At 44.8% G+C, this 13,403-nt stretch overlaps 1 protein-coding gene across 12 annotated transcripts in view; it reads right to left on the bottom strand.

Moving 5' to 3' along the window:
• Positions 1-13,403, bottom strand: part of DOCK3 (dedicator of cytokinesis 3) — a 669,732-nt gene that overhangs the window by 10,333 nt on the left and 645,996 nt on the right. For 10 of the 12 annotated variants that reach the window (XM_031662806.1, XM_031662805.1, XM_031662804.1 and 7 more), the window contains 3 exons: positions 13,194-13,315; positions 11,837-11,975; positions 11,163-11,310 (listed from right to left, as the gene is read on the bottom strand). In XM_031662806.1, coding sequence (XP_031518666.1) covers positions 11,163-11,310; positions 11,837-11,975; positions 13,194-13,315 — 409 coding nt within the window. The remainder of the gene's footprint in view (positions 1-11,162; positions 11,311-11,836; positions 11,976-13,193; positions 13,316-13,403) is intronic. The other 2 variants (XM_031662807.1, XM_031662809.1) reach the window with 2 other exon arrangements.

Below are 13,403 nucleotides of genomic sequence, written 5' to 3' on the forward strand. Positions count from 1 at the left end.
CTGGGGGCCAGGGCTCTGCACTCAGGTTGCTCTCTGGGGTTTTGCTCTGTGACACTTGCCCTTCCGTGAACTCAGGGTTCATGGAACTAATGTGGAAATTATGGGGCTTTAACCCAGGCTCTTTAGTTGACTTGATTCATGTTCTACTCCTGTGGGGTGCAGTGATTTTCCCTAGCCTGAGGGACTGTTATGGAGGCCACACCAAGCCACATGTGGTGTGACTCATCCCCATGGATTCAGGCCACAGCCATAGGTCCAGGAACTTGTCAACCCATGGTCCTTGAGAAGATCTTCCACAGAAGCAGCAAGAGTAACTTGCTGGCTTTCCTGGGGGAATGGGTAATTTGGAAGGCCCTCCAAATGTGCTCATTGTACCAGATACCAGCATATCCATGAGAAACCACTGGGGGAATCGGAGCCATCACAGGAGGATCACCTGGACCTCAAACCTCTGCCTGGCTCTTATGGTTGAAACCCCTGTCTGGGGTGTCATCTGAGTGAAGCTGGGTAGTTTAAACCAACCCATGGGCTCCAGCTGAATCTGCAGCTGGGGTCAATCTGCAGCTCCTAGAGGCTCTGTGTCTCTGGAACTCAGGGTCTCTGGGGCTTTCCCTTGAGTGTGCAGTGCCAGCACTGTCAGGACACAGCTAAAAATAAGTCTTCTTCAGCCAGCTTGCTACAGGAGTCCTTGAGAAATTCCTCTTGTATTCATGTCAGTCCAACAAGATGAGACTAAAATACTTTGAAGAAGTCAGCTTAATAAATACCAGTAATGTAACTTTTTCCACAGTTGGTCTGAGTAATCCTGTTTGTAGAACCTCAGGGCTGGCTTTAAGACCCAGTCGTTAAAAAATGTTCTTTCACTGGTTGTTTTTTTTTTTTTTTTTTTTTTTTTTTTTTTTTTTTTTGAGACGGAGTCTCACTCTGTCGCCCAGGCTGGAGTGCAGTGGCCGCATCTCAGCTCACTGCAAGCTCCGCCTCCCGGGTCTACGCCATTCTCCTGCCTCAGCCTCCTGAGTAGCTGGGACTACAGGCGCCCGCCACCTCACCCGGCTAGTTTTTTTTTTTTGTATTTTTTAGTAGAGACGGGGTTTCACCGTATTAGCCAGGCTGGTCTCGATCTCCGGACCTTGTGATCCGCCCGTCTCGGCCTCCCAAAGTGCTGGGATTACAGGCTTGAGCCACCGCGCCCGGCCCATGTTCTTTCACTTGTAAGAGAATGAATAAAGTATGATTTTTAAAACTCAACCTGAATTGCTATTTTGTGATTTTACTGGTTTCTATATTCTCTTTTAGAACCTGTACTCTTAGGCAACCTCAAGAAGATGGCTATGTAAAGAGAAATGGAAAAAGCACCTATTCTCACTGACTGATATAATGCTTTCCCAGCAAGAAACTCTCAGAATGCTTCCTGAGCCTTGCAGCCCACAGCTCTAGACAGGACTACTCTCTGTTCAGTATGCACAAAAAAACACAGCACTTTTAGACCAACTCAGTAACATCAAACCCATATCTAATGCCCATTCCACACCAAGCATGTGATTGGAACCTGGTATACTGTCTTGCTTAGGTTGTCTGTGATCTCTCACCTCATGGAGCTCACAGCTCATAAAGAAAGCCCCACATCTGCATACTCAATATGCTGATCTGTGTGAGGGGGTTAGGATGGAGATACAGAAGCCTGAAGGCTGTAGCCAGGGCTCAGGGGCTCTGCTGAAGATTCAGACTCTTGTTATGGTGGTCTCTCTGGCTATGGTGGCCACAAAGGGGTGCTCTGTGCCACCACTAAATTTTTTACCTTAAAATTTTTACCACTTCACTTCCCTCCCCCTGCCCTCTGCCCTGGGCAGCCAATCCCATGGTAGGAGAAGGTGATGGTTACTTTTCATGAAAACATTTGAACACCACAAGGGTTTCTGTGTTTATGGGACTTCTAAATTATGTGAGTTGTAGTCTAGTAAACCCCAGTGTCAATGAATTACTTAAGGATTATTCAAAATCCCTGTTTCCTAGCTCCAATCAGCCTTTTGATCAGCAGGGGGAGCTGTCAACTCACAAGAGTTTAGACTGGCTTGCAGGCCATTCCTCTCTGACATCTCCAAAGCAACAGGAATCACAGCAGTGTCCATGGGTATGGCAAGGAAGGCCACTGGTCTCATGACCACTCTTGGGAGTGGGGAAAGTAACCCCAATGCAAAGGACTTCCCTCAAGATCATCTTTATGAAAGCTTTCCCCTCCCTGGTAATACCAAACACAAACCTCAAACAGAGTGGACTGTTTCCTCCCTTTTTAGCCCAGAGTGCATCTACATCTACTACATGCATTTGAAAGTATCAGTCTTTCTCTATGATGCCATGTCACACAGACCCTTCTATTTTGTCTCCCAGGGCCTAACACCGTGCTTGACAGATGTAGGACCTGCACCTTTCTCCAGATGAGCCTGCACACGGATTGTATGGAAGTTGTGGTCTAGAAGGGACTTCCTTTCTTTCTTACTTCCTCTGATCTTGTCACTATTCTCTTTGGGCCCAGTTCTAGTTAACCATTTTGCTTATTTTTGTACTTAATATTTACCCCCAAAAGGGAAGGGGCTTCTCTCAGCCTTCCTCTGTGTGATATTCCGGAGTTTGGCCATTGTGACAGCTCCTCTCCAAAAATGGTGACCATCAACGCCTTCCCTCCCAAAACACACACGCCATTCCTTACAACATGAGGTGTAATCTCATTCCCCTCTCTGGTATCTGGGTTGACATTAGTGACTTGACGAGACAATAGAAACATGGGGACTTCCTGGGACATCCAAGGCTTGGTAAAAAGGAGCCTTGAGGCTTCTTCCTGGGTCTCTTGGAATGCTTTCTCTGGGGATAATCAGCTGCCATGCTGTGAGAAGTCTAAGTCACATGGAAAGGTCATATGTAGGGGCTCAAGTTGACAGCCCCAGCCGCACCCCCAGCTGACCACCAGCATCAATTGTCAGCCATGTATGTGAGCCACCTCGAATATCCAGCCCAGCTGAGCCTTTAGATGATTCCAGCCAGTGACATCTGACTCCAAGTGAGAATTGCTCAGTGAGCCCTGTAAACCCACAGAATAAGAGATGATAATAGATTGTTTTCAGAAGTTTTGGGGGTGGTTTATTATGCAGCAACAGATAACCAAGTCATTTGAAGTAAAAAGGAGTTATTTCCAAACAAGGAGAAGATAATTTCTCTCTATTCAGCACTGACGTAGTGCACCACCTGCCCCTAAGGCAAGAGCCATGCAGATTCCTCACGAGCATTCAGTAAAAGCTTGATAAGTGAATAAATCAGTCAATAGCTGGAAGGAAAAGGTGGTAACCGCCAGCCTGTGAGGTCCCCAACAGCAGGGCCTGCTTATTCCTCCTCTTTCTTCTTTTCAGGACACTGAGTATCTGAAACAGCCTAGAGGAAGTGTCTGACCAATGTCAGAGTGTAATTGAGTTCAAATGTTCATCCTTGGTTGCCTTCTGTGTTTATCAATCATCATGATTCAGAGATCTGTCCTCAGCAAGAATACCAGATAAAGTCTTAGATATGTCTGAGCATATCTTAGATATGCTTTAGGTTAGGGAAAAAAACAAAACCAGAGGGATTACAAAATCTGTTTCTGCAGCTCTGTTCAGGACTATTTACCTGAAGATACTGTAAATGCCAACCTCAACTGTGGCATTCATCGCTCAGGGTTTCTTTTCTTTTTATTCCCAAGGCTGTCTTTCAATGTGCCTTCTTCATAACACGTATCACTGCTCCTTCTCTATGTCTGCAGCCTTCACATACTGACAAATCTTCAGCATGCACCAATCTTTTGGTTCATTTGTCCTATTTAGTACTAGAAATGTCTGCTTTCAAATGCTGGCTCCCCTTTTCTGACCTCAGAGTCCATGCTAGGGAGGCAATATGGGCAGTGGAGTGGGCATGAGAGTGAGGGCTGGTGAGTGAAAGATTTGTGAACCAAACTTAGCTTGGCCATGAACTGGCTAGGTGGCCTTAATCCCCTTGCCCTGGAAATTAGGGCTTGGTCTGAATACTTCAGGTGGAAGTCTGACTGCCTGCTGCAACCTTACTCCACTTCCCTCTACAATCTGCCAAGGCTTTTCCCAGGTGGTCACTGCATCTTTTCACTGTGCCACATGGCCATCACTCCTACTGTGGGCTTCTCTCCATCACTCCCAGTTGTGGGCTTCATGGGTTTCTGTGCTTTGGAAAGCTTCTTTCCTTAACGACTTCTCATGTCATGAATTTGTGCTGTTACACCATTCAGACGTAGATTTGGTCTTTTCACATAGTCCCATATTTCTTGGAGGCTTTGTTCGTTTCTTTTTACTCTTTTTTCTCTAAACTTCTCTTCTCGCTTCATTTCATTCATTTGATCTTCAATCACTGATACCCTTTCTTCCAGTTGATCAAATCGGCTACTGAAGCTTGTGCATGCATCACGTAGTTCTCGTGCCATGGTTTTCAGCTCCATCAGGTCATTTAAGGACTTCTCTACACTGCTTATTCTAGTTAGCCATTCATCTACTCTTTTTTCAAGGTTTTTAGCTTCTTTGCGATGGGTTTGAACATCCTCCTTTAGCTGAGAGAAGTTTGTTATTACTGATCGTCTAAGCCTCCTTCTCTCAACTCGTCAAAGTCATTCTCCGTCCAGCTTTGTTCCATTGCTGGCAAGGAGCTGCATTCCTCTGGAGGAGAAGAGGTGCTCTGATTTTTAGAATTTTCAGCTTTTCTGCTCTGGTTTCTCCCCATCTTTGTGGTTTTATCTACCTTTGGTCTTTGATGATGGTGACGTACAGATGGGGTTTTGGTATGGATGTCCTTTCTATTTGTTAGTTTTCCTTCTAACAGTCAGGACCCTCAGGTGCAGGTCTGTTGGAGTTTGCTGGAGGTCCACTCCAGACCCGGTTTGCCCAGGTATCACCAGTGGAGGCTGCAGAACAGCAAATGTTGCTGTCTGATCCTTCCTCTGGAAGATTTGTCTCAGAGGGGCACCCTGCCTTATGAGGTGTCAGTTGCCGAATACTGGGAGATGCCTCCCAGTTAGACTACTCAGGGGTCAAGGACCCACTTGAGGAGGCAGTCTGTCCATTCTCAGATCTCAAACTCCATGCTGGGAGAACCACTGCTCTCTTCAAAGCTGTCAGACAGGGATGTTTAATTCTGCAGAAGTTTCTGCTGCCTTTTGTTCAGCTATGCCCTGCCCCTAGAGGTGGAGTCTACAGAGGCAGGCAGGCCTCCTTGAGCTGCGGTGGGTTCCACCCAGTTTGAGCTTCCCGGCCACTTTGTTTACCTACTTAAGCCTCAGCAATGGCGGACGCCCCTCCCCCAGCCTCGCTGCCGCCTCGCAGTTTGCTCTCAGACTGCTGAGACAGAGGTAAGCGAGGCTCCACAGGCGTGGGATCCTCCGAGCCAGGCACGGGATATAATCTCCTGGTGTGCCGTTTGCTAAGGCCATCGGGAAAGCGCAGTATTAGGGTGGGAGTGTCCTGATTTTCCAGGTACCATCTGTCATGGCTTCCCTTTGCTAGGAAAGGGAATTCCCTGACCCCTTGCACTTCCCAGGTGAGGCGATGTCCCGCCCTGCTCCGTGGGCTGCACCCACTGTCTGACAAGCCCTTGTGAGATGAACCCGGTACCTCAGTTGGAAATGCAGAAATCACCCGTCTTCTGTGTCACTCACGCTGGGAGCTGCAGACTGGAGCTGCTCCTATTCGTGACGGGGAGAATGGAACCAAGTTGGAAAACACTCTTCAGGATATTATCCAGAAGAACTTCCCGAATCTAGCGAGGCAGGCCAACATTCAAATTCAGGAAATACAGAGAATGCCACAAAGATACTCCTCGAGAACAGCAACTCCAAGACACATAATTGCCAGATTCACCAAAGTTGCAATGAAGGGAAAAATGTTAAGGGCAGCCAGAGAGAAAGGTTGGGTTACCCACAAAGGAAAGCCCATCAAACTAACAGTGGATCTCTCGGCAGAAACTCTACAAGCCAGAAGAGAGTGGGGGCCAATATTCAACATTCTTAAAGAATTTTCAACCCAGAATTTCATATCCAGCCAAATTAAGCTTCATAAGTGAAGGACAAATAAAATCCTTTACAGACAAACAAATGCTAAGAGATTCTGTCACCACCAGGCCTGCCTTACAAGAGCTCCTGAAGGAAGCACTAGACATGGAAAGGAACAACCGGTACCAACCACTGCAAAAACATGCCAAATTGTAAAGACCATGGATGCTAGGAATAAACTGCATCAACTAATGAGCAAAATAACCAGTTAACATCATAATGACAGGATCAAATTCACACATAACAATATTAACCTTAAATGTAAATGGGCTAAATGCTCCAATTATAAGACACAGACTGGCAAATTGGATAAAGAGTCAAGACCCATCAGTGTGCTGTATTCAGGAGACCCATCTCGCATACAGAGACACACATAGGCTCAAAATAAAGGAATAGAGGAAGATCTACCAAGCAAATGGAAAACAAAAAAAGCAGGGGTTGCAATCCTAATCTCTGATAAAACAGACTTTAAACCAACAAAGATCAAAAGAGACAAAGAAGGCCATTACATAATGGTAAAGGGATCAATTCAAACAAGAAGAGTTAACTATCCTAAATATATATGCACCCAACACAGGAGCACCCAGATTCATAAAGCAAGTCCTTGGAGACCTACAAAGAGACTTAGACTCCCCCACAATAATAATGGGAGACTTTAACACCCCACTGTCAACATTAGACAGATCAACGAGACAGAAAGTTAACAAGGATATCCAGGAATTGAACTCAACTCTGCACCAAGTGGATCTAATACACATCTACAGAACTCTCCATCCCAAATCAACAGAATATACATTCTTCTCAGCACCACATCACACTTATTCCAAAATTGACCACATAGTTGGAAGTAAAGCACTCCTCAGCAAATGTAAAGAACAAAAATTATAACAAACTCTCTCTCAGACCACAGTGCAATCAAACTAGAACTCAGGATTAAGACACTCACTAAAAACTGCTCAACTACATGGAAACTGAACAACCTGCTCCTGAATGACTACTGGGTACACAATGAAATGAAGGCAGAAATAAAGATGTTCTTTGAAACCAGTGAGAACAAAGACACAACATACCAGAATCTCTGGGACACATTTAAAGCAGTATGTAGAGGGAAATTTAGAGCACTAAATCCCCACAAGAGAAAGTAGGAAAGACCTAAAACTGACACCCTAATATCACAATTAAAAGAACTAGAGAAGCAAGAGCAAACACTTCAAAAGCTAGCAGAAGGCAAGAAATAACTAAGATCAGAACAGAACTGAAGGAGATAGAGACACACACAAAAAAAACCCTTCAAAAAATCAATGAATCCAGGAGCTGTTTTTTTTGAGAAGATCAACAAAATTGATAGACCGCTAGCAACACCAATAAAGAAGACAGAAGAATCAAATCGATGCAATAAAAAATGATAAAGGGGATCACCACCGATCTCACAGAAATACAAACTACCATCAGAGAATACTATAAACACCTCTATGCAAATAAACTAGAAAATCTAGAAGAAATGGATAAATTCCTGGACACATACACCCTCCCAAGACTAAACCAGGAAGTTGAATCCCTGAATAGACCAATAACAGGTTCTGAAATTAAGGCAATAATTAATAGCCTACCATCTAAAACAAGTTCAGGACCAGATGGATTCACAGCCAAATTCTACCAGAGGTACAAAGAGGAGCTGGTACCATTCTTTCTGAAACTATTCCAATCAATAGAAAAAGAGGGAATCCTCCCTAACTCATTTTATGAGGCTAATATCATCCTGATACCAAAGCCTGGCAGAGACACAACAAAAAAAGAGAACTTTAGACCAATATCTCTGATGAACATTGATGCAAAAATCCTCAGTGAAATACTGGCAAACTGAATCCAGCAGCACATCAAAAAGCTTATCCACCACGATCAAGTTGGCTTCATCCCCGGGATGCAAGGCTGGTTCAACATATGCAAATCAATTAACGTAATCCATCACATAAACAGAACCAAAGACAAAAACCACATGATTATCTCAATAGATGCAGAAAAGGCCTTTGACAAAATTCAACAGTGCTTCATGCTAAAAACTCTCAATAAACTAGGTATTGATGGAACATATCTCAAAATAATAAGAGCTACTTATGACAAACCCACAGCCAATATCATACTGAATGGGCAAAAACTGGAAGCATTCCCTTTGAACACTGGCACAAGACAGGGATGCCCTCTCTCACCACTCCTATTCAACATAGTGTTGGAAGTTCTGGCCAGGGCAATCAGGCAAGAGTAAGAAATAAAGGGTATTCAATCAGGAAAAGAGGAAGTCAAATTGTCCTGTTTGCAGATAACATGATTGTATATTTAGAAAACCCCATCGTCTCAGCCCAAAATCTCCTTAAGCTGATAAGCAACGTCAGTGAAGTCTCAGGATACAAAATCAATGTGCAAAAATCACAAGCATTCCTATATACCAATAACAGACAAACGGAGAGCCAAATCATGAGTGAACTCCCATTCACAATTGCTTCAAAGAGAATAAAATACCTAGGAATCCAACTAACAAGGGATGTGAAGGACCTCTTCAAGGAGAACTACAAATCACTGCTCAACGAAATAAAAGAGGACATAAACAAATGGAAGAACATTCCATGCTCATGGATAGGAAGAATCAATATCGTGAAAATGGCCATATTGCCCAAGGTAATTTATAGATTCAATGCCATCCCCATCAAGCTACCAATGACTTTTTTCACAGAATTGGGAAAAACTACTTTAAAGTTCATATGGAACCAAAAAAGAACCTGCACTGCCAAGGCAATCCTAAGGCAAAAGAACAAAGCTGGAGGCATCACACTACCTGACTTCAAACTATACTACAAGGCTACAGTATCCAAAACAGCATGGTACTGGTAACAAAACAGAGATATAGACCAATGGAACAGAATAGAGCCCTTGGAAATAGTACTGCACATCTACAACCATCTGATCTTTGACAAACCTGACAAAAACAAGAAATGGGCAATGATTCCCTATTTAATAAATGGTGCTGGGAAAACTGGTTAGCCATGTGTAGAAAGCTGAAACAGGATCCCTTCCTTATACCTTATACAAAAATTAATTCAAGATGGATTAAAGACTTAAATGTTAGACCTAAAACCATAAAAACCCTAGAAGAAAACCTAGGTAATACCATTCAGGACATAGGCATGGGCAAGGACTTCATGACTAGAACGCCAAAAGCAATGGCAACAAAAGCCAAAATTAACAAATAGGATCTAATTCAACTAAAGAGCTTCTGCACAGCAAAAGAAACTACCATCAGAGTGAACAGGCAACCTACAGAATGGGAGAAAATTGTTACAATCTACCCATCTGACAAAGGGCTAGTATCCAGAATCTACAAAGAACTTAAACAAATTTATAAGAAAAAAAACAAACAACGCCATCAAAAAGTGGGAAAAGGATATGAACAGACACTTCTCAAAACAAGACATTTATGCAGCGAACAGACACATGAAAAAATGCTCATCATCACTGGTCATCAGAGAAATGTAAATCAAAACCACAATGAGATACCATCTCACACCAGTTAGAATGGTGATCATTAAAAAGTCAAGAAACAACAGGTGCTGGAGAGGATGTGGAGAAATAGGAACACTTTTACACTGTTGGTGGGACTGTAAACTAGTTCAACCATTGTGGAAGACAGTGTGGCGATTCCTCAAGGATCTAGAACTAGAAATACCATTTGACCCAGCCATCCCATTACCAGGTATATACCCAAAGGATTATAAATCATGCTGCTATAAAGACACATGCACACATATGTTTATGGCAGCACTATCCACAATAGCAAAGACTTGGAACCAACCCAAATGTCCATCAATGATAGACTGGATTAAGAAAATGTGGCACATATGCACCATGGAATACTATGCAGCCATAAAAAAGTATGAATTCATGTCCTTTGTAGGGATATGGATGAAGCTGGAAACCATCATTCTGAGCAAACTATTGCAAGGACTGAAAACCAAACACGGCATGTTCTCACTCATAGGTGGGAATTGAACAATGAGAACACTTGGACACAGGGTGGGGAACATCAGCACTGGGGCCTGTTGTGGGGTGGCAGGAGGGGGAAGGGATAGCATTAGAATATATACCCAATGTAAATGACAAATTAATGGGCGCAGGACACCAGCATGGCACACGTATACATATGTAACAAACCTGCACGTGTGCACATGTACCACAGAACTTAAAGTACAATAATAAAAATAAATAAATAAATAAATTTGTGCTATTTTTCTTTGGTTTCATAATAATGAGAAGAACAAAGAGACTCCCTCCTTCTGAAGCCTGGAAGCAAGAGCAAGTGACTGGTTGGCAAGTTCAGACCACTGTCACTACCCTGCAAAGCCAACCCTGGAAAGCATTAGATCCTATTTACCACAGCTAATTTCCATTCCACAGCAAATGTTTCTGTCTACAAGGGCAGAATCAACTTTCACCTGGGAACTAGGATTAGAATGTGAAAAAGATGCTGGCTCTCAAAGAACAATATTTATTCAACTGAACTAGAAATCAAGTAATAATTGGCAAAGTAAATAGGTTTTTACAGAGCCATCTCTTCTGAGAAAGCCTTTCCCAACTGAAGAAAAACTTTTTGGTTGCTGTTACTGTTTTAGAATAACATTTTCCAGGGTTAATTTTAGTCTCCCGATTTACTTTCCATACTTTGTCATCATGCCTGATACCTCAAGACAAAACACTGACTTTTGCCTTGACTTTGATCTTTGTTCTAGCAAAAATTTCAATGAGAAAGAAGTGAGCTTTCTTCTAAGCTGTGTGTCCTTTCACTGAGGTAGAAATGCAATGGCTACACAGCAGCAGCCACTGCTCAGAGTGGAGTCTAAAGCCAGCCAGAGAAGAGGCCTGGAGGTAGGAACACTTGAGTCCTTAGTGGTAAAAGCACAAATGAGTATTCTCTAAGTCACAGGGTTGCTCTCAATGACACAGTCACAGATAACGGGAAGCTGAGTGGGGTTCATGAAGACCTCTCTTCTCCATTCTGCAAGTAGCACCCTGCCGTCCTTACCTCGGGCACTGGAAGGGGCAGAGGTAATCATCTGGGATGGTGCTGAGTGAGTGGAACTCAGGCTGGAGGAAGAAGGGCTTGCCTGGGACGAGGACAGAACAGAGACGTTGGTGACCGAGCCCTGGTACCTGGGGTTGGGATACGCAAGCTGCAAAGGGAGAAAAATCAGCAGGATAGAGGTCTGAATGGCCAGGACTTTAGGGCTGGCACAGAGTTGGCTTTTTCATGCCCTGAGGTGCTCTGCCCCAGTGCTTTATGCTATACCCTGAGCCCTGATGGAGGCCAGGCTAATGATTGGGCACTAGGGGCCACCCATACCACCCATATGGAACAAAGTTGTTGGGCTGGCCATACTACGGTGACCACGGAGGAAGCAGGACTAAGCCAACAGGAATGCCAGGCAAGGGGGCACTCTGGCAGAGGATCTTTCCCATGGGATCTCTTAAAGCAACCAGGGCTGAAGCTGGATTTTCTTCTTGGGAAATAAGGCCTGGGAACTGATACTTAGGATGGTGTGTGGAGGAAAGGCGGCTTTCTAGCTCTGATGAGGGGTGTTCTGAATTCGGAGCTAGAGAATTAGGCAGGGGTGCCAGCCCTCAGATCAGACATTGCAACAGCAAGGTGAGTCCTGTAGGCATGGTGCCCTGGCCCACTCTCCCTGGACAGCTCTGTACCTGCATGTGGTGGTACAGGTCCTCGGGAGCATCGCCCATGGAGCCGTCGCCCAGCATCACCATGTTTCCTGCTTCACTAGACGCATGTGAGGAGAGAGAGGATGATGAATGGCGGCCTGTGCCCATCAAGTTCATGGGGCTGTGAGCAAGAGTGGGAAATAGGGAGGAGTCAGGCCGATGGCAGGTGGCAGGGGGACAATAGAGCAGAATGTGTGGAACAGTCATCCCTGGTTTCAGCTACCACCGGTTTGGAGGGTTCCACAGCCAATGCTCATACCCATCTGAGGCCTGGAGCAGTCCTGAGCTGTACCCTGCTACTCAGGAGCCCTTGGTCTGGGAGAGACAATGGTGTGGTACACCGGACAAGCCTCTATCTACAGCTACATGGCTTATGGCCACTCAGTTTAACGACATTAGCAGTTTCTCAGGAGGAATAAAGAGATATGCCAAATCAGGTCAAAGATCTCAGGTCCCCCTTTCTATGGGGTATTAGTCTGGGTCAGTGCCCACCCCTCCACCCCCCACACCATGATGGGATCTGCTCCTTGGTCAGAGGCTTCTTCCTAGTGTGGGAAGCTACCAAAATAGCCGGCTGTGAACTATCTGCAGTCCTCTTTCCACATCTGTGGCCAAAAGGCTTGTCAATAGCTCTCCTCTAGCAATACCAGGAAAACCTCTCATTCATTTGTTCCTAAGTGCCCATTCTGTGCTGAGTTGCCACTCACACTGGAAAACAAGCCTAAGTGAGGGGCTCCTCTCACTGGTCTCCTCCTCCAACCTGGCCTTCCTGGCCTAGAGACTTTCAGTATTCTCAGTTGAGCCCAGGCAAACCAGTCTTTGATGTTCACATCACTATGCTGTTTCTTCCTTAAAACTGACTTGGTGATCCTCATTCTCCTTGGGATCAAGTCCAAAGGCCTGCATGAACAAGGCCCATTCAGAGTTGGTCCTATCCCCTTTTCCATGCCCTGGAATCCTGCACTCCAGCCACTTGACTCTACTCAGAGTGCTGACCAGGCTGGTTTGTTCATATCTTGAGGCTTCTGCATGTGTCAGTCAATTTGCCTAGATCTTGCCCTATCACCCTCCTAACCCCTAGCAAACATCTATTTATCCTTCAAGACTTCCCCAAATGCCCCCTCCTCCATGCTGCCACAATATCATGTATACACTTTCCTTAACCAGGATAGTGACTGACTGAATGCAGGGTGTGGGTCCTATGGCAGGAGCCACATAAGTGTTTGCTGTGTGCATGGGTAAGAGGGAATATGAGTATACACAAGGACTCTTTTGTCTGACCCTTGACAATTTAGACTCACCTCTCCAGAGGGAACCCTCCCCAGCCCTAAGGCCATACCTGTGCCGATGGGTCATCTTGATGCTCTCCGGACTCATGGGGCTATGGGATGCCAGAACATTTCCCCGTGGGGTGCTGGTGCCTGAACATGCAGGACTTAGCTTATCCAAACCTGGAAACTCCTGTTGAGAAATGAATGCCCCTTCATAGAGAGTAAAGAATAAATAAGTAACTAAGGGATATGAGGGAAGAACTGACTGGTGATCAAAA

Source organism: Papio anubis, chromosome 2 (genome assembly GCF_008728515.1).
Source record: "Papio anubis isolate 15944 chromosome 2, Panubis1.0, whole genome shotgun sequence".
Lineage (NCBI taxonomy): Eukaryota > Metazoa > Chordata > Mammalia > Primates > Cercopithecidae > Papio > Papio anubis.